General features: G+C 42.5%; 1 protein-coding gene across 1 annotated transcript in view; it reads left to right on the top strand.

Annotated features, from left to right (window-relative positions):
* obscna (obscurin, cytoskeletal calmodulin and titin-interacting RhoGEF a) overlaps positions 1–23,017 on the top strand; it is an 85,414-nt gene that overhangs the window by 15,236 nt on the left and 47,161 nt on the right. Inside the window, exons 19-40 of the mRNA XM_031838076.1 lie at positions 33–302; positions 510–785; positions 955–1,221; positions 5,726–5,992; positions 6,209–6,475; positions 6,584–6,853; positions 7,087–7,353; positions 7,604–7,870; positions 8,094–8,360; positions 8,671–8,940; positions 9,235–9,513; positions 9,642–9,899; positions 10,066–10,332; positions 11,146–11,409; positions 12,645–12,911; positions 13,758–14,021; positions 15,256–15,522; positions 16,392–16,655; positions 17,890–18,156; positions 19,003–19,266; positions 20,503–20,769; positions 21,316–21,579. Coding sequence (XP_031693936.1) covers positions 33–302; positions 510–785; positions 955–1,221; positions 5,726–5,992; positions 6,209–6,475; positions 6,584–6,853; positions 7,087–7,353; positions 7,604–7,870; positions 8,094–8,360; positions 8,671–8,940; positions 9,235–9,513; positions 9,642–9,899; positions 10,066–10,332; positions 11,146–11,409; positions 12,645–12,911; positions 13,758–14,021; positions 15,256–15,522; positions 16,392–16,655; positions 17,890–18,156; positions 19,003–19,266; positions 20,503–20,769; positions 21,316–21,579 — 5,880 coding nt within the window. The remainder of the gene's footprint in view (positions 1–32; positions 303–509; positions 786–954; positions 1,222–5,725; positions 5,993–6,208; positions 6,476–6,583; positions 6,854–7,086; positions 7,354–7,603; positions 7,871–8,093; positions 8,361–8,670; positions 8,941–9,234; positions 9,514–9,641; positions 9,900–10,065; positions 10,333–11,145; positions 11,410–12,644; positions 12,912–13,757; positions 14,022–15,255; positions 15,523–16,391; positions 16,656–17,889; positions 18,157–19,002; positions 19,267–20,502; positions 20,770–21,315; positions 21,580–23,017) is intronic.

Genomic DNA, 23,017 nt, shown 5'->3' with positions numbered 1-23,017 from the left:
TTCATGTCTCTCTTTGCCATGGTGTCTTCCAGCAATTCCCATCACTTTCAAGCAAAAGCTGAGGAACCTGCAGACTGAGGAAGGGAACACCATCTCGCTGCACTGTGAGCTGTCTAAAGCAGGGGTGCCAGTGGAGTGGAGATTGGGAGGAGAGAGGATACTGCAGAATGGAGACAAATACCAGATCAAGCAGACGGACTCAAAACTGGAACTCCTCATCAGGGAGGCTCTGCCAGAGGACAGTGGAGTCTACAGCTGTGTGTGTCGAGACAAGAAGACCAAGGCCACTGTCAAAGTCATTGGTAGGGGGGGGGGGGATGCTCTGTGCTCTAATGAAACAACTGTCACTGGTGTTAATGGCATATAAACTTGGTTAAACTAGAGTCGACTAGAGGGTTCATTCAATGGCCTTCATCTTATCTACCGAAGGGAAAGGTTTCTCAAGGCTGTTCTAGCTTTCAGTACATTCAATGTTCACTCTATGATGAAATTGTTTTTTTTCCCCCAAGCTGTACCTGCCACCTTCAAAGTGGGTCTGAAGAAACAGGAGGCCCCAGAGGAGGGCAGCATAACCCTGCACTGTGAGCTGTCTAAGGCTGGGGTCTCAGTGGAGTGGTGGAGGGGGGAGACAGAACTGTCCCAAGACCTGTCTGGAGGAAAGTACCAGATGAAACTGGAGGGGAAAATAGCTGAGATGACCATTACCAATGTGCAACCGGAGGACATAGGGAAGTACAGCTGTGTCACTGGAGACCAGAAGACCACCGCTGAAGTTAAAGTGCAGGGTAAGGAACATTTGATATCAATGCTTTTCCTTCTAAATAAGCTAATTTACTTCTTTAGGTTAGAGGTGGAAGGGTTGAGTGACTCCCGCTTTGAGACCATAAAAATAGTTAGTTTCTATTTGTACTTCTTGCGCTCATACAATATGAACCAATGTTAATGTTTCCACAGCTCTCCCTGTAATGTTCACACAAGAGGTCCAGAACGTGGTGATCAAAGAGGGGGACAGTGGGGAGTTCTGGTGTGAGCTCTCCAAGCCTGGTGACCCAGTAGACTGGAGGAGGGGCAGAGTCCTCCTGAAGTCTGGAGACAAATATGAGATGAGGCAGGAGGGACGCATCACTAAACTGCTCATCCATAACGTGGAGGAGAGGGATGCTGGGAAATACACCTGTAAGAGTCGAGATGCCAAGTCAACTGCTGAACTGACCGTAACGGGTGAGTCAGACCAAACCTATGAATGCACTCTCAGACATTTTTCTTTTAATGTGTGGTCTGTGAACATGGCTAGATTTTTGATTAACCATGACTTCATTAGTTGTAAATTCTTGGTTATCTGCACAAACCCTGGCTATCATTTTGAATCAGTAATACAACATTGGGTTTAATGATGTATTTACTAAATATCTAACTAATCCCACAGAATTACACATACACATAATTAAATCATAACTTGATTACAAATTACTTCATAAAGGAAAAAGTCCCTAGCGGGCGGAACAGATATGACAGCTTGTTACACAAAAGAAAAGGGGCTTGGTTGAGTGAAGGAGTGGGAAGACTGAGGAACAAAGGGAAGAAGCTGGGCTATCGTAAATAGAGTATCTTATGCATTCTAAATTATCGCCCATTTGGAAAAGGAAAATGCAATAAATATTTACTCTGAGCTGCGCTTCGCTAGGTTGGTGGTAGATGGAAGGCCGTGTTGCCAAACCAAGTCCTTTGTCCTTTGAAGAATGTCTCTGGTGGTCAATTGGATACGTTGTAGTAACGCCGTTGTGTGATAGACGGGCTCTGTCTGTTCCTTCCTAACCCTCATTTGCAGTGGCTGTTTCTATCTCAACGGCTAGGAGATATCACTTCTGTAGTGAATAAGAGTTCAAAGTTCACACCATTCGCAACCAAAGCTCACGCTGATGTTGGCTTCGTTCTGACATAGGACCGTCGTCCTACATCCCCGGAACAGGAAGTTCTATTGTCGTCAAGGGCTTATATAGGAAGGGAGAGGAGGGTGTGTTTGAAAAGTTTTATAGCCCATGTCCCGTCACAGGGCGGGACACTGATTGAGCAGCCCTATCTTATGAAAACCCACATCTCACATTTTAGAAGCTAAAATCACATTTCATCCCATTACAAATAATTTAATATTCAAACATTTAAATTGAACAACAATTCCATGTGAATCCGATAACTCTGTAGACTTTCCACTGTAGAGTTTGTCATCTTATCATTGATGAGAATGTCTCAGGTGACAACCGAACTGACATCATACTCATTAAGTACCACCGCATATGTTCAATTGTTCGGATTACCAGAATATAGTTCATTTCCCCCCACCTACTGATGTTCCCAGAATCTCTATGTTAACCAAGGGTTTTGCAAATGTAACCTCAGTAGGGTAGAGAGAGGAAAAAGGGGGGAAGAGGTATTTATGACTGTTATAAACCTACCCCCCAGGCCAACGTCATGACAGTTCTATATCTTCCTGTGGACCCATGATTTAAGTACTCAGCACTGAAAGAGCTTTGTCCCTTACTTGTAACTGTTTGGTTACCTGCTTATTGTCCTGTAAAGGGTTAATAGATCAGAGTCCTTGAATATGAACGTTGTCAGGCAAGTTCAAGGACCAGAATGCTCTATATGATTTAATCCTTTACAGGACATTTATGACTGGGATTACTGCAATCGAAGTTTCTTGAAACCACTGTGTGCAGAAAACAAATCCTCAGATCAGTGTTACTGCGAGTCTTTTGGTGGTTGCTGTCTGTGTGTAAGTTGTGAAGTGAGCAGAAAATGGATCGCTGTGGTCATTATCCTCCTGCTCAACCTTTTCAGTGATCCAAAGAGGCTGCCTAGTAATCGTATGTCTGGGGCACACAAGTGCAATAACTAGGCATACCCAGGGCTGTGGCGGTTATGAAATGTCATTAGCTGGTGATTGTCATGCAAATAACTGTCGGTCTCACGGTAATTGACCGCTAATTAACATAAACACATGTAGCATCTCCTGGCTTCCGCACATAGCCCACAAGCCCCCGATGCAGACCTTTGGAGCATCTAGTTAAATAAAGGAATAAATAAAAATCTACATTTTAAAAAGTCTAATAGACCCATGTAATATAGCCTACACCTTCACAATAAATCCATTCTTTCTTTTAAACAGGTCTAAAGAAGCATGATATGAAGAAAATGTAGTTTATTTCAGAAGAACAGAATAGCATTCTCTGATGTTAGGTCCTGATCTGGTTATACCAAATGGCTGTGGGCTACACTTGTTCATTTAGCAGACAAGATTTGCTTAGAATTCCTTGGCATTATTTTATAGTATGAATAATACAGTTGAACAAAGCTGAATAAAATAGAAAGGATATTTTCTCCAAACAATTTGAGGGAGTGAGCAAATATGGCTGTTCTGTGTTGAGCGGTATTCCTATATGCTTAACTTAGAGTTATTAATGTAACTTTCGTTGTTCTACAAATGTTGGGCTATATATTTAGATTTTTATGCAACTCTAATGATAATTTGAAAAAAGTTGCTTGAAAGGCATGAGCTCTGCTTAGTTTTTTTTGCGCAGGCTACACACACTACATCAGTCACTTATTCACAATTTGACAAGCACTTGATAATGCCTAGAATTTAACGGAATTCAACGGCAGCATCACCTTTGTGTGGCGTACTGCACCGTAATAAAATCCATACCTTTTGTGCCAGTGGCCGTTGTACCTCTCTCCCTGAGTGCTGTGCGCTCCGAATCACCTCTCACTCACATGGCTCTCCATCAAGTGATCGGGTCTTTCTCACAGGCTACAAGTGAATACAGACACATCGGGGACTCAACTGCGCGCACCCTTATTCAATTCCGAGGTGCGTTTTGAAGATATTGGAAGAACTGTCCATATTTACTTTGCGTCAGCCAACAAGATGAGTAGGCCTAACGAACAGCAAAAGAACTAGCCTATGTCAATCTACTATCCCCCATAGTACAAAAGTCGACCTATTCTGTGTGAGAAATAAATATTCCAAACATAGTCTGGGACAGTTGTGGGGTGCAATAGATCCCAAATTAATACAACCACTAGCATCAAAAAAATTTTTTACGCAATGTGGCTGATGCAACAGATCAGAACGTTCAGCTTAAAATGTTGATAAACTATTAGGCTATTTCTTCACATTATAAGCGCAGCAATGCGCACATGGTAGTAGGCAGTAAGCGCAAATGTTTCATTAGCGGAAAACACCATTATCAAAAGTTACCCAAATTCAATTATGCATGTAATGCTTTTATTATAAAGGGGAATTTTTATGATGAAAGTTATCTTTCCCAAACTTGAAACTCACACATTGCTTATGTATGCCAGTTAGGCTTTACACCCCTTGTAAAGTGGACTAATGTGTTTAATTTTTTTGGACACTTTAGTTGTGATACAAACCTTATCAAAACATATAGGCCTATGGGCTAGCCTACATGAGGTGTGCGACTATGATTAGAAGAAATCGGGGAAAAATGTGTTGTTTTTTATGCGGGGCATCATTCAAATCAAATTTATTTATGAAGCCCTTCTTACATCAGCTGATATTTCAAAGTGCTGTACAGAAACCCAGCCTAAAACCCCAAAACAACAAGCAATGCAGGTGTAGAAGCACGGTGGCTAGGAAAAACTCCCTCCCTGATAATATATCATTCACAAGAGATAGGCTAATATTGTCACCCATCAGACTATTCTTGATTTAATCTTGCCTTTACATATACAAAATAATATGTGTGAAATTTGTTTTGATTTAGAATGGACCCTTATCATGCACTTGTATCGAAACAGGGACAACAAGAAAAAAAAAAAAGTAATCTATGCATTTAAATAGTGAATGGAGGACGCTTTTCATATGGTTCATTTTCATGCAAGCCAGGTAGGCTATACTCCTATTGTAAATATAAACAATGTGCTTAATATTAGGAAAGTTGAGAAATAAATCTAGAAGGCCTAGCCTATAGAAAGCTGATGTGATCCTCCTCTTTTTAGTAGAGGCCATCACTCTGTTTTCTCACGCAATTGCATAGCCTATAGAAATGTTGCACAACATGAGCTCTCATGGGCTCTCATGAAGTGTTTGATTCGATTTTTGATAACATTTGCATTGATGCCAGAGTGATTAGTGGGGCAATAGAGTGCTGAGTACCATGCAGTTAGCAAGTTTGGTAGGCTACTAATGATCATCAGCAGCATCATAGCTTGGAGAAGCCTAATTACCGTGACTAAACGGCCACATGGAATTTGACTGCCTTCATAACTTGTGACCGCCAACCCTAGGCATACCACATTTAACTCTTCATTTAGTCAACAAAAAACAGTGCAAAATGAATGGGACGTTGCTAAGGAGACCGTGCATGTTCATCACTGATTCTTCAATGAGCAACGAGCCAGTAAAATGCCCTGTTGCCTGTAGCAATGTGCCTGAGAACCAATAATAACATTGTCTCGCAGCGCTGCTCTGAAAGTGAAAGAATAAACCGGATGCTGCATCAAAAAAAATATGTCTCGTCATTGTGAAGAAGAGTACTGTATTTCAGCTTTCATTCCACCCCAGGAAATCCAAAAGCTCCTCTGGATTAGTGAATTCTCTCTGTGACAGAAGTACAAGCATAAAGCATGACATGGACTAGCCCATTGTCCTTTCCACGTGCAAGTTGTACTACCACTCACTACTGTTCCTGGTTTTCCTCAGGCCCACCCCCCACTTTCAAAGAACAGCTGAGGAATGTGGAAGTTGAGGAGGGTAAGACTGTGACGCTACACTGTGAACTGTCTAAAGCAGCAGCCTCAGTTGAGTGGAAGAGGGGAGCAAAGCTGTTGACGAATGTAGCCAAGTACCAGATGAGGAAGAAAGATTTACTGGTGGAATTGAAGATTATCAACGCGAATCTGGAGGACAGTGGGGTTTACGCCTGTATTTGTGGCGAACAAAAGACCACAGCAACTGTTACAATAAAGGGTGGGTATATTTTGGTTATGTTAAGTGCAGAAGTCATGAGTTGTTTGATGTCTTACGGAGATGTTGGAGAAAGCTTGAATGTTTAATTGGGAAAATGGACTGCAGATTTAATCAATAGGACACACGTTTTGTATTCAATCCCAGTCGCTTACATAAACAAAGGGAAATGTAGGTTTCATGTAGGTTTCGACTACCCTCTCCTATGGTGTCTTTCAGCTCGCCCAGTCACATTTATAGAAGAGTTGAGGAACGTTCAGGTTGAGGAGGGCAACACTGTGACGTTGCGCTGCGAGCTCTCCAAAGCAGGGATGTCGGTTGAATGGAGGAGAGGAACAGCTCTTCTGCAGAACGGAGAGAAGTACCAGATGAAGCAGAAAGATGCAACGTTGGAGCTGGTCATCAGGAAAACCTTGCCCGAGGACAGTGGTGTCTACAGCTGCGTGTTGGAAGACCAGCAAACCTTCGCCACCATCATTATCACTGGTAGGAGGAACACTTTTTGTTGTAGTGTGTCTTCTTGACATTCAAAATTCACAGTGTACCCTTCAATCCCACACACGGTTGATGTTATGGGTTTGTATCATTCTTCAGCCATTCCAGCCACTTTCAAACAGACGTTGAAAAACCAAGAGGCTCTAGAAGAGGGCAGCGTGACGTTGCGCTGTGAGCTGTCTAAATCGGGGGTCCCTGTGGTGTGGCTGAAGGGAGGGGAGCTGCTGAGGGAAGGTGAGCGGCACCAGATGAAGCAGGAGGGCAGGACCGTGGAGATGGTCATCAGGAATGCGGTCCTTCAGGATGCTGGGGAGTACAGCTGTGTCACAGCCTGCAACGTCAAGACGACAGCTGATATCAAAGTTAGGGGTATGTTCCAAAACTGACGTTCAGGCCTGCTCAACACTAATATTTTGATGTGCTTCTGAAAATGTCAATGTCTTTAAATGTCGTGTTTGGATTAAGTGAATTTTCTATAAGGAGGGATGGGGATACACATGAGATTGACCCTGCTTGTCAAATAACATGCCACTGATGGATAGAAATCAAAGCAGTTGAGCCAAATGATGTTTCTCACGGTCTTAAATATGTCTTCTTGTCAGCTCTCCCTGTAATATTCACACAAGAGGTCCAGAACGTGGTGATCAAAGAGGGGGACAGTGGGGAGTTCTGGTGTGAGCTCTCCAAGCCTGGTGACCCAGTGGACTGGAGGAGGGGCAGAGTCATCCTGAAGTCTGGAGACAAATATGAGATGAGGCAGGAGGGACGCATCACTAAACTGCTCATCCATAACGTGGAGGAGAGGGATGCTGGGAAATACACCTGTAAGAGTCGAGATGCCCAGTCAACTGCTGAACTGACCGTAACGGGTGAGTCAGACTGGTTATATTGACACACTTTGAGTATACACTTAGTTATATGTTGTTAATATGTATGCAACAAAAATATACTGTATAAACCCTCGAAGACATAGGCCTTATACATGCCCTTTGTATTTGTGACTGCATCTGCTTGCAGTTTCTGATATTTCATGGGTCCGTGCAGTAACTGAGTTTGACACTTTTCCGCTGTGAGGACTTTATAGGAGTTTTACGATTTACTTTTGCTTGTTGTCCCCAGCTCCTCCCGTCACGTTCACGGTGAAGTTGAAGAACCAGGAAGTCGAGGAGGAGAACAGTGTGACGTTATTCTGCGAGCTCTCTAAACCAGGACTGACGGCAGAGTGGAGAAAAGGAGAGGAGCTGCTGAAGAACGGAGTAAAGTACCAGATAAAGAAGAGAGAGGCAACGATGGAACTGACAATAAGGAATGCAGTGCTCGAGGACACCGGATTCTACAGCTGTGTTTACGCAGAAGCCAAAACCACCGCCACTGTCAACATCACCCGTAAGAGGAGTTTGCTCTGAACTGAGAGTGCTCTTAAATCTTGAAAACTCAACAGCTGACATGCAACATTTATGGGGATTGTATTAACAGTGAATTTATATAAAATAAAATAAACAATTAACAAAATATAAAAATATTATTTTTGAGTAAAATATCCCTTTAAGCACTTAATGACATATTTGCAAAGCACTACAAATGGTTGGTTTGGATCTCATGTCCTCAGCCATTCCTGTCACCTTCAAGATGGGTCTTAAAAACCAGGAGGCCTCAGAGGGGGGCATCGTGACCTTGCGCTGTGAGCTGTCTAAAGCTGGGGTTCCGGTGGAGTGGTGGAAAGGGGAGGAGGAGGTGAGCCCTGGAGGAAGGTACCAGATGAAGCTGGAGGGAAAGATAGCAGAGTTGCACATTAGAAACATCCAGCCAGAGGACGTGGGGGAGTACAGCTGTATATTCGGAGATCAGAAAACCACTGCTGAAGTCAACGTGAGAGGTACGTTACTGTTGCCTGGCTGTCATTTTGTGTTTGTTGGACATGAAATGCTCATTTACCAGGAAACAAAGTGTTGATGTATGGGCCTCCCCAGCAACTGTAACAAAGTGTTCTAGAATTCGCAATAAGCAAGAGGTCAATGCAATTGCTCTCTCTAGGAATAAAACAATACATATTCAATATATTCTAGAACAATGTTTTGCCATGACAGACAAATCGTAGCCTACACAGTATCGTATATACTCTGTGTCGTGCAATGGCCCCAAAGGACAAGGCATTTTCTGATGATGTCGCTCTCTGGTCCATACAGCTGCTGCCTCAGTGTTCTTTGAGAAGGAGCTGGAGAGCAATGTGGTGATGGAGGGGAAGTCCGTGGTCCTCTCCTGTGAGGTATCCAGTGCCACTGTCCCCGTCACCTGGAAGAAGGATGCCTGCCTGGTCACAGATGGGGAGAGGTTCATTGTAAAAAAGAAAGGTCCCGTTCACACCCTGGAGATCGAGAAGCTGAGTCTGGAGGACGCCGGGGAGTACAGCTGCATCACTAGGGGAAAGAAGACCACGGCCATGCTGGTTGTGAAAGGTAGGCCTAACCCAATCTTAGTGGGGGCTGAAGTAAATCTACAGTACTGCATATCCTCTTTAAACTTACACAATTATAGGAACACAATGAGTCTTTGTTTCACCCTGTTTTGGTACGTGATTAGTGTGGGTAGAGGATAGCTTATATCTTTTCCACAAACATAAGGGATGGTGGTAGACCATCAACCAGATAAGATGACTTAATTGCATTTTTTTGCATAGGTCATCAAATCTCTGTATGGCTTGCTACATTAACCTATTAAAAACGCTCCGGAGTCTAACTCTTTCTCTACAGAGCGTGTGAAAATATTGTCCGGACTGAAGGACATGAAAGTCACAGCCGGGCAGGACGCAGTGTTTGTGTGTGAGCTGTCCCACGCCGAGGTGAGTGAAGGCGAGTGGTGGCTGGGCTCCAGCCCACTGCAGAAGAACGAAATGAACCAGATGAGCTTTGAGGGCCACCAACACTGCCTGGTCTTGACCATGACCACCCCGGAGGAGACCGGGACCGTGGCCTTCGTGGTTGGGGAGGAGAGAACCTCTGCCCAACTGCTAGTTGTCCCCAAACCCAAAGGTGTGCTGCCTCTTTTAATTTGTTCATGGACAGTACAATGCAAAATTATTCTCTTTAACCACTCATACAGTATGTGTATGCAATTAGGGCGCATTTACTTAGTTTAATCTGTTTCCTGTCTCTGTCAGTACACATTGAGAAGAAGCCCCAGGACATTGACATCATGGAAGGGGAGACAGCCACCTTATCCTGTACGACCTCTGACCTCATTACCCCTGTCACATGGAGAAGGAACAACATGCCCCTCCTGAACGGAGATAAGTATGAGACGCGTAAGAAGGGCAAGCTCAACCTCCTGCTCATCCATGAGACGGAACCAGAGGACTCTGGGATATACTCCTGTGACACTGGAGACATGCAGAGCGATGCCAATCTGACGGTCAATGGTAAAGACATAAAGCAACGTTGTTTTTCTGTACCTTAGTTAGAGTACGTTATTCTTTGACTTATCCTCGTGGGCTATTCTATGGGGATATTCTGTAAGTGCAATACTCACCTTAAGATGTATTTTATGAACATGTGAGTGAAACTAACTTTCTTCCATCTACCCAGAGCTACCACCGTACTTCGAGGAGGAGCTGCAGGCTGTGGAGGCTGAGGAAGGGGGCACAGCCTTTCTGTTTTGTGAGCTGTCTAAGCCCGGAGTCCCAGTCCAGTGGAGGAAAGGCCGGCTGCCTCTCAGGCCCAACAGGAAGTACCAGATGAAACAGGACGGCTGCGTGTTTCAGCTACACATCCTGGAGCTGAAGTCCGAGGACAGTGGCAGCTACTCGTGCCAGGCAGGCTGTGTGGAGACCACCGCCTCTGTGTCTGTGAAAGGTATGTGTGTGATTGGTTGTGTAATGGCACACACCTGCTGCATGTAGAGGACGCACACCTCATCAAATCAAATCAACTTGTAGTCGTCTCATGCGCCGAATACAACAGTGAAATGCTTTATTACGAGCCCCTAACCAACAATGCAGTTTAAAAAATACAGATAAGAACAAGAGATAAAAGTAACAAGTAGATTACAGATAGATTTACAGGTAGATTGAATAGCAGCAGTGAAATAACAATAGCGAGACTATATACAGGGGGGTACCGATACAGAGTCAATGTGCGGGGGGCACTGGATATTTGAGGTAGTCTGTACATGTAGGTAGAGTTATTAAAGTGACTATGCAAAGATGACAACAGAGAGTAGCAGTGGTGTAAAGAGGGAGTGAGAAGGGTTGGGGGGCACTGCAAATAGTCTGGGTAGCCATTTGACTAGATGCCTAAAAGCCTCCGGTACCATTTGCCGTGCGGTAGCAGTGATGACAGTTTATGACTAGGGTGGCTGGAGTCTTTGACAATTTTTAAGGCCTTCTTCTGACACCGCCTGGTATAGAGGTCTTGGATGGCAGGAAGCTTGGCCCCAGTGATGTACTGGGCCGTTCGCACCAACCTCTGCAGTGCATTGCGGTCGGAGGCCGAGCAGTTGCCATACCAGGCAGTGATGCAACCAGTCAGGATGCTCTCGATGGTGCAGCTGTACAACAGCTCATCACGGTCATATTCAGTGCAACAAAACTCCAAGAAGTATAAACTATAAACACAAATATATTTGTACTGTACACATTTTGAGAGTTGACTTTCCTCTGTGTTCAGTTAAAGTACTCATTGAGAAGAAGCCCCGGGACACCGTCGTCATGGAAGGGGAGATGGCGACCTTATCCTGTACGACGTCTGACCTCACTACCCCTGTCACATGGAGACGCAACAACATGCCCCTACTTAACGGAGACAAGTATGAGAACCGTAAGGAGGGCAAGCTCAACCTGCTTCGCATCCACAATGTGGACCCAGATGACTCTGGGATATACTCCTGTGATACTGGAGACATGCACAGCAGCGCCAATCTGACTGTCACAGGTAAGGATTTCCCACCATCTAGAGAGAAGCAACATAACCAGGAACTCAGGTGTATCTCAGGGGGTCACAATATTCAGAATTCTTTCTGTGTATTACTCACCCTAACATTGGTCAAATGGAACATAGATGTGTAAGAGAGGGCAACAATGGGAGGGTGGGACAAGCTTGTATTGGGTGGAGTAAATAGGGGAGAACTGGGACAGAGTTGTGGAGTGGGATGTTTTTGGTTTGGGAGACAGAGAAGGAAGAACATAATAATACTAAGAATTAGACAGGACCCAAATATAACAGGTATCGATCGGTATTAGTAAACATGAATATAAAATAAACATATTTGCAGGTGATCTCCTGATATACCTGACCAATTTTGAAAACTCAATGCCCTCTTTGCTAAAAATATTTTCAGAATCACTAACATCTCAGGATATAAAATTATCGTGGAAAAGACAAAATATTGGAAAAAAAATCATAATATCTCATGACATACAGCAATCCTTTAAGTGGATAACAAAACATATGAAATACTTAGGATGCTTAATAAGTGACAACAAACAACAAATATATAAAGATAACATTATTCCATTACTCAACAGTATGAAATATGATGTAATAAAATGGAATAATCTTCCCATAAACCTTACAGGTAGATGACATTTCTTTAGACTGGCATGACTCCCAAAGTTTTTGCATTTATTTTCAGGTAATACCAATTACCCCACTGAAGACGTTCTTTAAAAAAGTATACTCGTTATAAAATCCATAGAAAAAAAAGGAAAGTTTGACATCTTCCTAAATCTGAGGCTGGTTTTTATCTTCCAGACTTGGAATTGTATCAACTCACTACCCAATAATTTAACTTGCTACATATAGGTAAATGCACTAAAGAGGAACAATGGGTACATATTGAAGATGTGCATGCTCATCCCCAGAATCTTTTCACGTGTCTATTTTCAAAGGACAAAGCTAAGAACATAAATAACTTTATGTTTTAATAAGGACACTATAACAATATGGTGGAAAAATGTACGTACTCTGCAAGAACCAGTATCTCTCCCTAAAAACACAACCTTATTGAACAATCCTTTGGATAGTTTTTCAGAATTCACTGATAAATTGATCCACATCTTACAATATTACAGTACAATATTTTGAATAATCTCTTTCTATTACTCACCCTAACATTGGTCAAATGGAACATAGATTTGGAATTCCCTTATTGTCTTCCAACTACCTAGAGCTGGCTCCATGCTTTGAAGAAGAGCTGCAGGCTGTGGAGGCTGAGGAAGGAGGCACGGCCTTCCTTTCCTGTGAGCTGTCTAAGCCCGGAGTCCCAGTCCAGTGGAGTAAGGGCCGGCTGCCTCTCAGGCCCAACAGGAAGTACCAGATGAAACAGGACGGCTGCGTGTTTCAGCTACACATCCTGGAGCTGAAGTCCGAGGACAGTGGCAGCTACACGTGCCAGGCAGGCTGTGTGGAGACCACCGCCTCTGTGTCTGTGAAAGGTATGTGTGTGATTGGTTGTGTAATATCACACACCTGCTGCATGTAGAGGACTCATACCTCATCAAATCAAATCAACTTGTATTCGTCTCATGCGCCGAATACAACAGTGCAATGCTTTATTACGAGCCCCTAACCAACAATGCAGTTTTAAAAAATACAGATAAGAACAAGAGATAAAAGTAACAAGTAGATTACAGATAGATTTACAGGTAGATTGAATAGCAGCAGTGAAATAACAGTAGCGAGACTATATACAGGGTGGTACAGATACAATGTGCGGGGACACTGGATATTTGAGGTAGTATGTACATGTAGGTAGAGTTATTAAAGTGACTATGCATAGATGACAACAGAGAGTAGCAGTGGTATAAAGAGGGAGTGAGAAGGGTTGGGGGGGGCACTGCAAATATTCTGGGTAGCCATTTGACTAGATGTTCAGGAGACTTATGGTTTGGGGGTAGAAGCTGTTTAAAAGCCTCTTCGAACTAAACTTGGCTCTCCTGTACCACTTGCCGTGCGGTAGCAAATAGCAAAGAGGTCAGTCTATGACTAGTGTTGCTGGAGTCTTTGACAATTTTTAGGGCCTTCTTCTGACACCGCCTGGTATAGAGGTCTTGGATGGCAGGAAGCTTGGCCCCAGTGATGTACTGGGCCGTTCGCACCACCCTCTGCAGTGCATTGCGGTCTGAGGCCGAGCAGTTGCCGTACCAGGCAGTGATGGTGCAGCTTTACAACAGCTCATCACGGTCATATTCAGTGCAACAAAACTCCAAGAAGTATAAACTATAAACACAAATATATATGTACTGTACACATTTTGAGAGTTGACTTTCCTCTGTGTCCAGTTAAAGTACTCATTGAGAAGAAGCCCCGGGACACCGTCGTCATGGAAGGGGAGACGGCGACCTTATCCTGTACGACGTCTGACCTCACTACACCTGTCACATGGAGACGCAACAACATGCCCCTACTTAACGGAGACAAGTATGAGAACCGTAAGGAGGGCAAGCTCAACCTGCTTCTCATCCACAATGTGGACCCAGATGACTCTGGGATATACTCCTCTGATACTGGAGACATGCAGAGCAGCGCTAATCTGACTGTCACAGGTAAGGATTTCCCACCATCTAGAGAGAAGCAACATAACCAGGAACTCAGGTGTATCTCAGGGGGTCACAATATTCAGAATTCTTTCTGTGTATTACTCACCCTAACATTGGTCAAATGGAACATAGATGTGTAAGAGAGGGCAACAATGGCAGGGTGGGACAAGCTTGAATTGGGTGGAGTAAATAGGGGAGAACTGGGACAGAGTTGTGGAGTGGGATGTTTTTGGTTTGGGAGACAGAGAAGGAAGAACATAATAATACTAAGAATTAGACAGGACCCAAATATAACAGGTATCGATCGGTATTAGTAAACATGAATATAAAATAAACATATTTGCAGGTGATCTCCTGATATACCTGACCAATTTTGAAAACTCAATGCCCTCTTTGCTAAAAATATTTTCAGAATCACTAACATCTCAGGATATAAAATTATTGTGGAAAAGACAAAATAATGGAAAAAAAAAATAATATCTCATGACATACAGCAATCCTTTAAGTGGATAACAAAACATATGAAATACTTAGGATGCTTAATAAGTGACAACAAACAACAAATATATAAAGATAACATTATTCCATTACTCAACAGTATGAAATATGATGTAATAAAATGGAATAATCTTCCCATAAACCTTACAGGTAGATTACATTTCTTTAGACTGGCATGACTCCCAAAGTTTTTGCATTTATTTTCAGGTAATACCAATTACCCCACTGAAGAAGTTCTTTAAAAAAGTATACTCGTTATAAAATCCATAGAAAAAAAAGGAAAGTTTGACATCTTCCTAAATCTGAGGCTGGTTTTAATCTTCCAGACTTGGAATTGTATCAACTCACTACCCAATAATTTAACTTGCTACATATAGGTAAATGCTCTAAAGAGGAACAATGGGTACATATTGAAGATGTGCATGCTCATCCCCAGAATCTTTTCACGTGTCTATTTTCAAAGGACAAAGCTAAGAACATAAATAACTTTATGTTTTAATAAGGACACTATAACAATATGGTGGAAAAATGTACGTACTCTGCAAGAACCAATATCTCTCTCTAAAAACACAACCTTATTGAACAATCCTTTGGATAGCTTTTCAGAATTCACTGATAAATTGATCCACATCTTACAATATTACAGTACAATATTTTGAATAATCTCTTTCTATTACTCACCCTAACATTGGTCAAATGGAACATAGATTTGGAATTCCCTTATTGTCTTCCAACTACCCAGAGCTGGCTCCATGCTTTGAAGAAGAGCTGCAGGCTGTGGAGGCTGAGGAAGGAGGCACGGCCTTCCTTTCCTGTGTGCTGTCTAAGCCCGGAGTCCCAGTCCAGTGGAGTAAGGGCCGGCTGCCTCTCAGGCCCAACAGGAAGTACCAGATGAAACAGGACGGCTGCGTGTTTCAGCTACACATCCTGGAGCTGAAGTCCGAGGACAGTGGCAGCTACACGTGCCAGGCAGGCTGTGTGGAGACCACCGCCTCTGTGTCTGTGAAAGGTATGTGTGTGATTGGTTGTGTAATATCACACACCTGCAGCATGTAGAGGACTCATACCTCATCAAATCAAATCAACTTGTATTCGTCTCATGCGCCGAATACAACAGTGCAATGCTTTATTACGAGCCCCTAACCAACAATGCAGTTTAAAAAAATACAGATAAGAACAAGAGATAAAAGTAACAAGTAGATTACAGATAGATTTACAGGTAGATTGAATAGCAGCAGTGAAATAACAGTAGCGAGACTATATACAGGGTGGTACAGATACAATGTGTGGGGACACTGGATATTTGAGGTAGTATGTACATGTAGGTAGAGTTATTAAAGTGACTATGCATAGATGACAACAGAGAGTAGCAGTGGTATAAAGAGGGAGTGAGAAGGGTTGGGGGGGCACTGCAAATATTCTGGGTAGCCATTTGACTAGATGTTCAGGAGACTTATGGTTTGGGGGTAGAAGCTGTTTAAAAGCCTCTTCGACCTAAACTTGGCTCTCCTGTACCACTTGCCGTGCGGTAGCAAATAGCAAAGAGGTCAGTCTATGACTAGTGTTGCTGGAGTCTTTGACAATTTTTAGGGCCTTCTTCTGACACCGCCTGGTATAGAGGTCTTGGATGGCAGGAAGCTTGGCCCCAGTGATGTACTGGGCCGTTCGCACCACCCTCTGCAGTGCATTGCGGTCTGAGGCCGAGCAGTTGCCGTACCAGGCAGTGATGCAACCAGTCAGGATGCTCTCGATGGTGCAGCTGTACAACAGCTCATCACGGTCATATTCAGTGCAACAAAACTCCAAGAAGTATAAACTATAAACACAAATATATATGTACTGTACACATTTTGAGAGTTGACTTTCCTCTGTGTCCAGTTAAAGTACTCATTGAGAAGAAGCCCCGGGACACCGTCGTCATGGAAGGGGAGACGGCGACCTTATCCTGTACGACGTCTGACCTCACTACACCTGTCACATGGAGACGCAACAACATGCCCCTACTTAACGGAGACAAGTATGAGAACCGTAAGGAGGGCAAGCTCAACCTGCTTCTCATCCACAATGTGGACCCAGATGACTCTGGGATATACTCCTCTGATACTGGAGACATGCAGAGCAGTGCTAATCTGACTGTCACAGGTAAGGATTTCCCACCATCTAGAGTGAAGCAACATAACCAGGAACTCAGGTTTATCTCAGGGGGTCACAATATTCAGAATTCTTTCTGTGTATTACTCACCCTAACATTGGTCAAATGGAACATAGATGTGTAAGAGAGGGCAACAATGGGAGGGTGGGACAAGCTTGAATTGGGTGGAGTAAATAGGGGAGAACTGGGACAGAGTTGTGGAGTGGGATGTTTTTGGTTTGGGAGACAGAGAAGGAAGAACATAATAATACTAAGAATTAGACAGGACCCAAATATAACAGGTATCGATCGGTATTAGTAAACATGAATATAAAATAAACATATTTGCAGGTGATCTCCTGATATACCTGACCAATTTTGAAAACTCAATGCCCTCTTTGCTAAAAATATTTTCAGAATCACTAACATCTCAGGATATAAAATTATTGTGGAAAAGACAAAATTATGGAAAAAAAAAAAAATATCTCATGACATACAGCAATCCTTTAAGTGGATAACAAAACATATGAAATACTTAGGATGCTTAATAAGTGACAACAAACAACAAATATATAAAGATAACATTATTCCATTACTCAACAGTATGAAATATGATGTAATAAAATGGAATAATCTTCCCATAAACCTTACAGGTAGATTACATTTCTTTAGACTGGCATGACTCCCAAAGTTTTTGCATTTATTTTCAGGTAATACCAATTACCCCACTGAAGACGTTCTTTAAAAAAGTATACTCGTTATAAAATCCATAGAAAAAAAAGGAAAGTTTGACATCTTCCTAAATCTGAGGCTGGTTTTAATCTTCCAGACTTGGAATTGTATCAACTCACTACCCAATAATTTAACTTGCTACATATAGGTAAATGCTCTAAAGAGGAACAATGGGTACATATTGAAGATGTGCATGCTCATCCCCAGAATCTTTTCACGTGTCTATTTTCAAAGGACAAAGCTAAGAACATAAATAACTTTATGTTTTAATAAGGACACTATAACAATATGGTGGAAAAATGTACGTACTCTGCAAGAACCAGTATCTCTCCCTAAAAACACAACCTTATTGAACAATCCTTTGGATAGCTTTTCAGAATTCACTGATAAATTGATCCACATCTTACAATATTACAGTACAATATTTTGAATAATCTCTTTCTATTACTCACCCTAACATTGGTCAAATGGAACATAGATTTGGAATTCCCTTATTGTCTTCCAACTACCTAGAGCTGGCTCCATGCTTTGAAGAAGAGCTGCAGGCTGTGGAGGCTGAGGAAGGAGGCACGGCCTTCCTTTCCTGTGTGCTGTCTAAGCCCGGAGTCCCAGTCCAGTGGAGTAAGGGCCGGCTGCCTCTCAGGCCCAACAGGAAGTACCAGATGAAACAGGACGGCTGCGTGTTTCAGCTACACATCCTGGAGCTGAAGTCCGAGGACAGTGGCAGCTACACGTGCCAGGCAGGCTGTGTGGAGACCACCGCCTCTGTGTCTGTGAAAGGTATGTGTGTGATTGGTTGTGTAATATCACACACCTGCTGCATGTAGAGGACTCATACCTCATCAAATCAAATCAACTTGTATTCGTCTCATGCGCCGAATACAACAGTGCAATGCTTTATTACGAGCCCCTAACCAACAATGCAGTTTAAAAAAATACAGATAAGAACAAGAGATAAAAGTAACAAGTAGATTACAGATAGATTTACAGGTAGATTGAATAGCAGCAGTGAAATAACAGTAGCGAGACTATATACAGGGTGGTACAGATACAATGTGCGGGGACACTGGATATTTGAGGTAGTATGTACATGTAGGTAGAGTTATTAAAGTGACTATGCATAGATGACAACAGAGAGTAGCAGTGGTATAAAGAGGGAGTGAGAAGGGTTGGGGGGGGCACTGCAAATATTCTGGGTAGCCATTTGACTAGATGTTCAGGAGACTTATGGTTTGGGGGTAGAAGCTGTTTAAAAGCCTCTTCGAACTAAACTTGGCTCTCCTGTACCACTTGCCGTGCGGTAGCAAATAGCAAAGAGGTCAGTCTATGACTAGTGTTGCTGGAGTCTTTGACAATTTTTAGGGCCTTCTTCTGACACCGCCTGGTATAGAGGTCTTGGATGGCAGGAAGCTTGGCCCCAGTGATGTACTGGGCCGTTCGCACCACCCTCTGCAGTGCATTGCGGTCTGAGGCCGAGCAGTTGCCGTACCAGGCAGTGATGGTGCAGCTTTACAACAGCTCATCACGGTCATATTCAGTGCAACAAAACTCCAAGAAGTATAAACTATAAACACAAATATATATGTACTGTACACATTTTGAGAGTTGACTTTCCTCTGTGTCCAGTTAAAGTACTCATTGAGAAGAAGCCCCGGGACACCGTCGTCATGGAAGGGGAGATGGCGACCTTATCCTGTACGACGTCTGACCTCACTACCCCTGTCACATGGAGACGCAACAACATGCCCCTACTTAACGGAGACAAGTATGAGAACCGTAAGGAGGGCAAGCTCAACCTGCTTCGCATCCACAATGTGGACCCAGATGACTCTGGGATATACTCCTGTGATACTGGAGACATGCACAGCAGCGCCAATCTGACTGTCACAGGTAAGGATTTCCCACCATCTAGAGAGAAGCAACATAACCAGGAACTCAGGTTTATCTCAGGGGGTCACAATATTCAGAATTCTTTCTGTGTTTTACTCACCCTAACATTGGTCAAATGGAACATAGATGTGTAAGAGAGGGCAACAATGGGAGGGTGGGACAAGCTTGAATTGGGTGGAGTAAATAGGGGAGAACTGGGACAGAGTTGTGGAGTGGGATGTTTTTGGTTTGGGAGACAGAGAAGGAAGAACATAATAATACTAAGAATTAGACAGGACACAAATATAATAGGTATCGATCGGTATTAGTAAACATGAATATAAAATAAACATATTTGCAGGTGATCTCCTGATATACCTGACCAATTTTGAAAACTCAATGCCCTCTTTGCTAAAAATATTTTCAGAATCACTAACATCTCAGGATATAAAATTATTGTGGAAAAGACAAAATAATGGAGAAAAAATAATAATATCTCATGACATACAGCAATCCTTTAAGTGGATAACAAAACATATGAAATACTTAGGATGCTTAATAAGTGACAACAAACAACAAATATATAAAGATAACATTATTCCATTACTCAACAGTATGAAATATGATGTAATAAAATGGAATAATCTTCCCATAAACCTTACAGGTAGATTACATTTCTTTAGACTGGCATGACTCCCAAAGTTTTTGCATTTATTTTCAGGTAATACCAATTACCCCACTGAAGACGTTCTTTAAAAAAGTATACTCGTTATAAAATCCATAGAAAAAAAAGGAAAGTTTTACATCTTCCTAAATCTGAGGCTGTTTTTAAATCTTTCAGACGTGGAATTGTATCAACTCACTACCCAATAATTTAACTTGCTACATATAGGTAAATGCTCTAAAGAGGAACAATGGGTACATATTGAAGATGTGCATGCTCATCCCCAGAATCTTTTCACGTGTCTATTTTCAAAGGACAAAGCTAAGAACATAAATAACTTTATGTTTTAATAAGGACACTATAACAATATGGTGGAAAAATGTACGTACTCTGCAAGAACCAGTATCTCTCCCTAAAAACACAACCTTATTGAACAATCCTTTGGATAGTTTTTCAGAATTCACTGATAAATTGATCCACATCTTACAATATTACAGTACAATATTTTGAATAATCTCTTTCTATTACTCACCCTAACATTGGTCAAATGGAACATAGATTTGGAATTCCCTTATTGTCTTCCAACTACCTAGAGCTGGCTCCATGCTTTGAAGAAGAGCTGCAGGCTGTGGAGGCTGAGGAAGGAGGCACGGCCTTCCTTTCCTGTGAGCTGTCTAAGCCCGGAGTCCCAGTCCAGTGGAGTAAGGGCCGGCTGCCTCTCAGGCCCAACAGGAAGTACCAGATGAAACAGGACGGCTGCGTGTTTCAGCTACACATCCTGGAGCTGAAGTCCGAGGACAGTGGCAGCTACACGTGCCAGGCAGGCTGTGTGGAGACCACCGCCTCTGTGTCTGTGAAAGGTATGTGTGTGATTGGTTGTGTAATATCACACACCTGCTGCATGTAGAGGACTCATACCTCATCAAATCAAATCAACTTGTATTCGTCTCATGCGCCGAATACAACAGTGCAATGCTTTATTACGAGCCCCTAACCAACAATGCAGTTTAAAAAAATACAGATAAGAACAAGAGATAAAAGTAACAAGTAGATTACAGATAGATTTACAGGTAGATTGAATAGCAGCAGTGAAATAACAATAGCGAGACTATATACAGGGTGGTACAGATACAATGTGCGGGGACACTGGATATTTGAGGTAGTATGTACATGTAGGTAGAGTTATTAAAGTGACTATGCATAGATGACAACAGAGAGTAGCAGTGGTATAAAGAGGGAGTGAGAAGGGTTGGGGGGGGCACTGCAAATATTCTGGGTAGCCATTTGACTAGATGTTCAGGAGACTTATGGTTTGGGGGTAGAAGCTGTTTAAAAGCCTCTTCGACCTAAACACAAATATATATGTACTGTACACATTTTGAGAGTTGACTTTCCTCTGTGTCCAGTTAAAGTACTCATTGAGAAGAAGCCCCGGGACACCGTCGTCATGGAAGGGGAGACGGCGACCTTATCCTGTACGACGTCTGACCTCACTACACCTGTCACATGGAGACGCAACAACATGCCCCTACTTAACGGAGACAAGTATGAGAACCGTAAGGAGGGCAAGCTCAACCTGTTTCTCATCCACAATGTGGACCCAGATGACTCTGGGATATACTCCTGTGATACTGGAGACATTCAGAGCAGTGCCAATCTGACTGTCACAGGTAAGGATTTCCTATCAGAAATTTCCTATCATATCCAGGGACTTATCCAGGGACTTATCTTGTGGTTATTTCCTTTATTATCAAATGAGGAAACACAAACTTATCACACAAGTCAGAGTTATACTTAAACTAAATCTTTATTCACTTATTAATAAAGATCTTTGTATACTTTGTTTCGGGGCTCTCGATGACTCATCTAAGGGTGGTTCGTCGACCAGCCATCATTATTGTAGATCACTCACAAGTGAATGATGTGAGTGCTCTACAATAATGATGGCTGGTCGACGAACCACCCTTAGATGAGTCATCGAGAGCCCCGAAACAAAGTATACAAAGATATTTTATAGCAAAGATACACCCCCTTAGTCTATATGACAAACAACAGATGTGTGGAATGGGTCACAAGGTTGGGTCACGAGGTTGATTTGTATGAAAGAAATGAATCATTCACAGCAGAAGATATCTGCGGTAAATCCACTGTCAGCATTAAGCCCCAGAGGACCGCTCAGTTCAGAGACACAATATACTTCTAAGAACCCACTATTCTGTTGCAACCATTTGATGCAATAACAGTATTATAACATAATATTGTAATTTCGCTCCTCCATTTTGAGAATTCTCTCAACTTTAAAGAAAATGACACGATTTAGAAACATTAATTCACATGTAGAAAACAAATAGGGCAGCAAACAACTTTTGACTCAAACATACAGGAAAAAAACTCCCTTGCACTTGTATACAACCGTTGTAAATGACCATACGTTGGTTCATTGAGCCTTTAACCTTAACATAAAATTATCCTTCATTGGGAATGATGTAAACATTGAAACATCGTTAACAAATGATCTGCAGTTTAAATCGAAGTACATTTTTCATCAGTACGAAACAAATCATCATGTTGATGCTAAGCATATATACATAATAACTATTTCCATCCCAGAAACTAAAATGAGCATATCTTATTGGACAAATCAAAGTAGTGACGATTTTGTGCTGGTCAAGGGCAGACAGGTCTGGATTGAACCAAGGACTATTTCTATTCCTAGTTCAATTTTTTTTGAATGGGGCATGCTTATTTAAGATGGTGAGGAAGGCACTTTTAAAGAATAGCCAGGCATCATCTACTGACGGGATGAGGTCAATGTCAGGATACCCCAGCCAGGTCAATTAGAATGGCCTGCTCGCAGAAGTGTTTTAGGGAGCGTTTGACAGTGATGAGGGGTGATCGTTTGGTCGCAGACCCATTACGGATGCAGGCAATGAGGCAGTGATCGCTGAGATCTTGATTGAAAACAGCAAAGGTGTATTTGGAGGGTGAGTTAGTTAGGATGACATCTATGAGGGTGCCCGTGTTTACGGATTTTGAGTTGTACCTGGTAGATTCATTGATAATTTGTGTGAGATTGAGGGCATCAAGCTTGGATTGTAGGATGGGTGT

The sequence above is a fragment of the Oncorhynchus kisutch genome, linkage group LG13, assembly GCF_002021735.2.
Source record: "Oncorhynchus kisutch isolate 150728-3 linkage group LG13, Okis_V2, whole genome shotgun sequence".
Lineage (NCBI taxonomy): Eukaryota > Metazoa > Chordata > Actinopteri > Salmoniformes > Salmonidae > Oncorhynchus > Oncorhynchus kisutch.
Note: the sequence above shows the minus strand (reverse complement) of the source record. Positions and strands in the feature narration are given on the sequence as shown.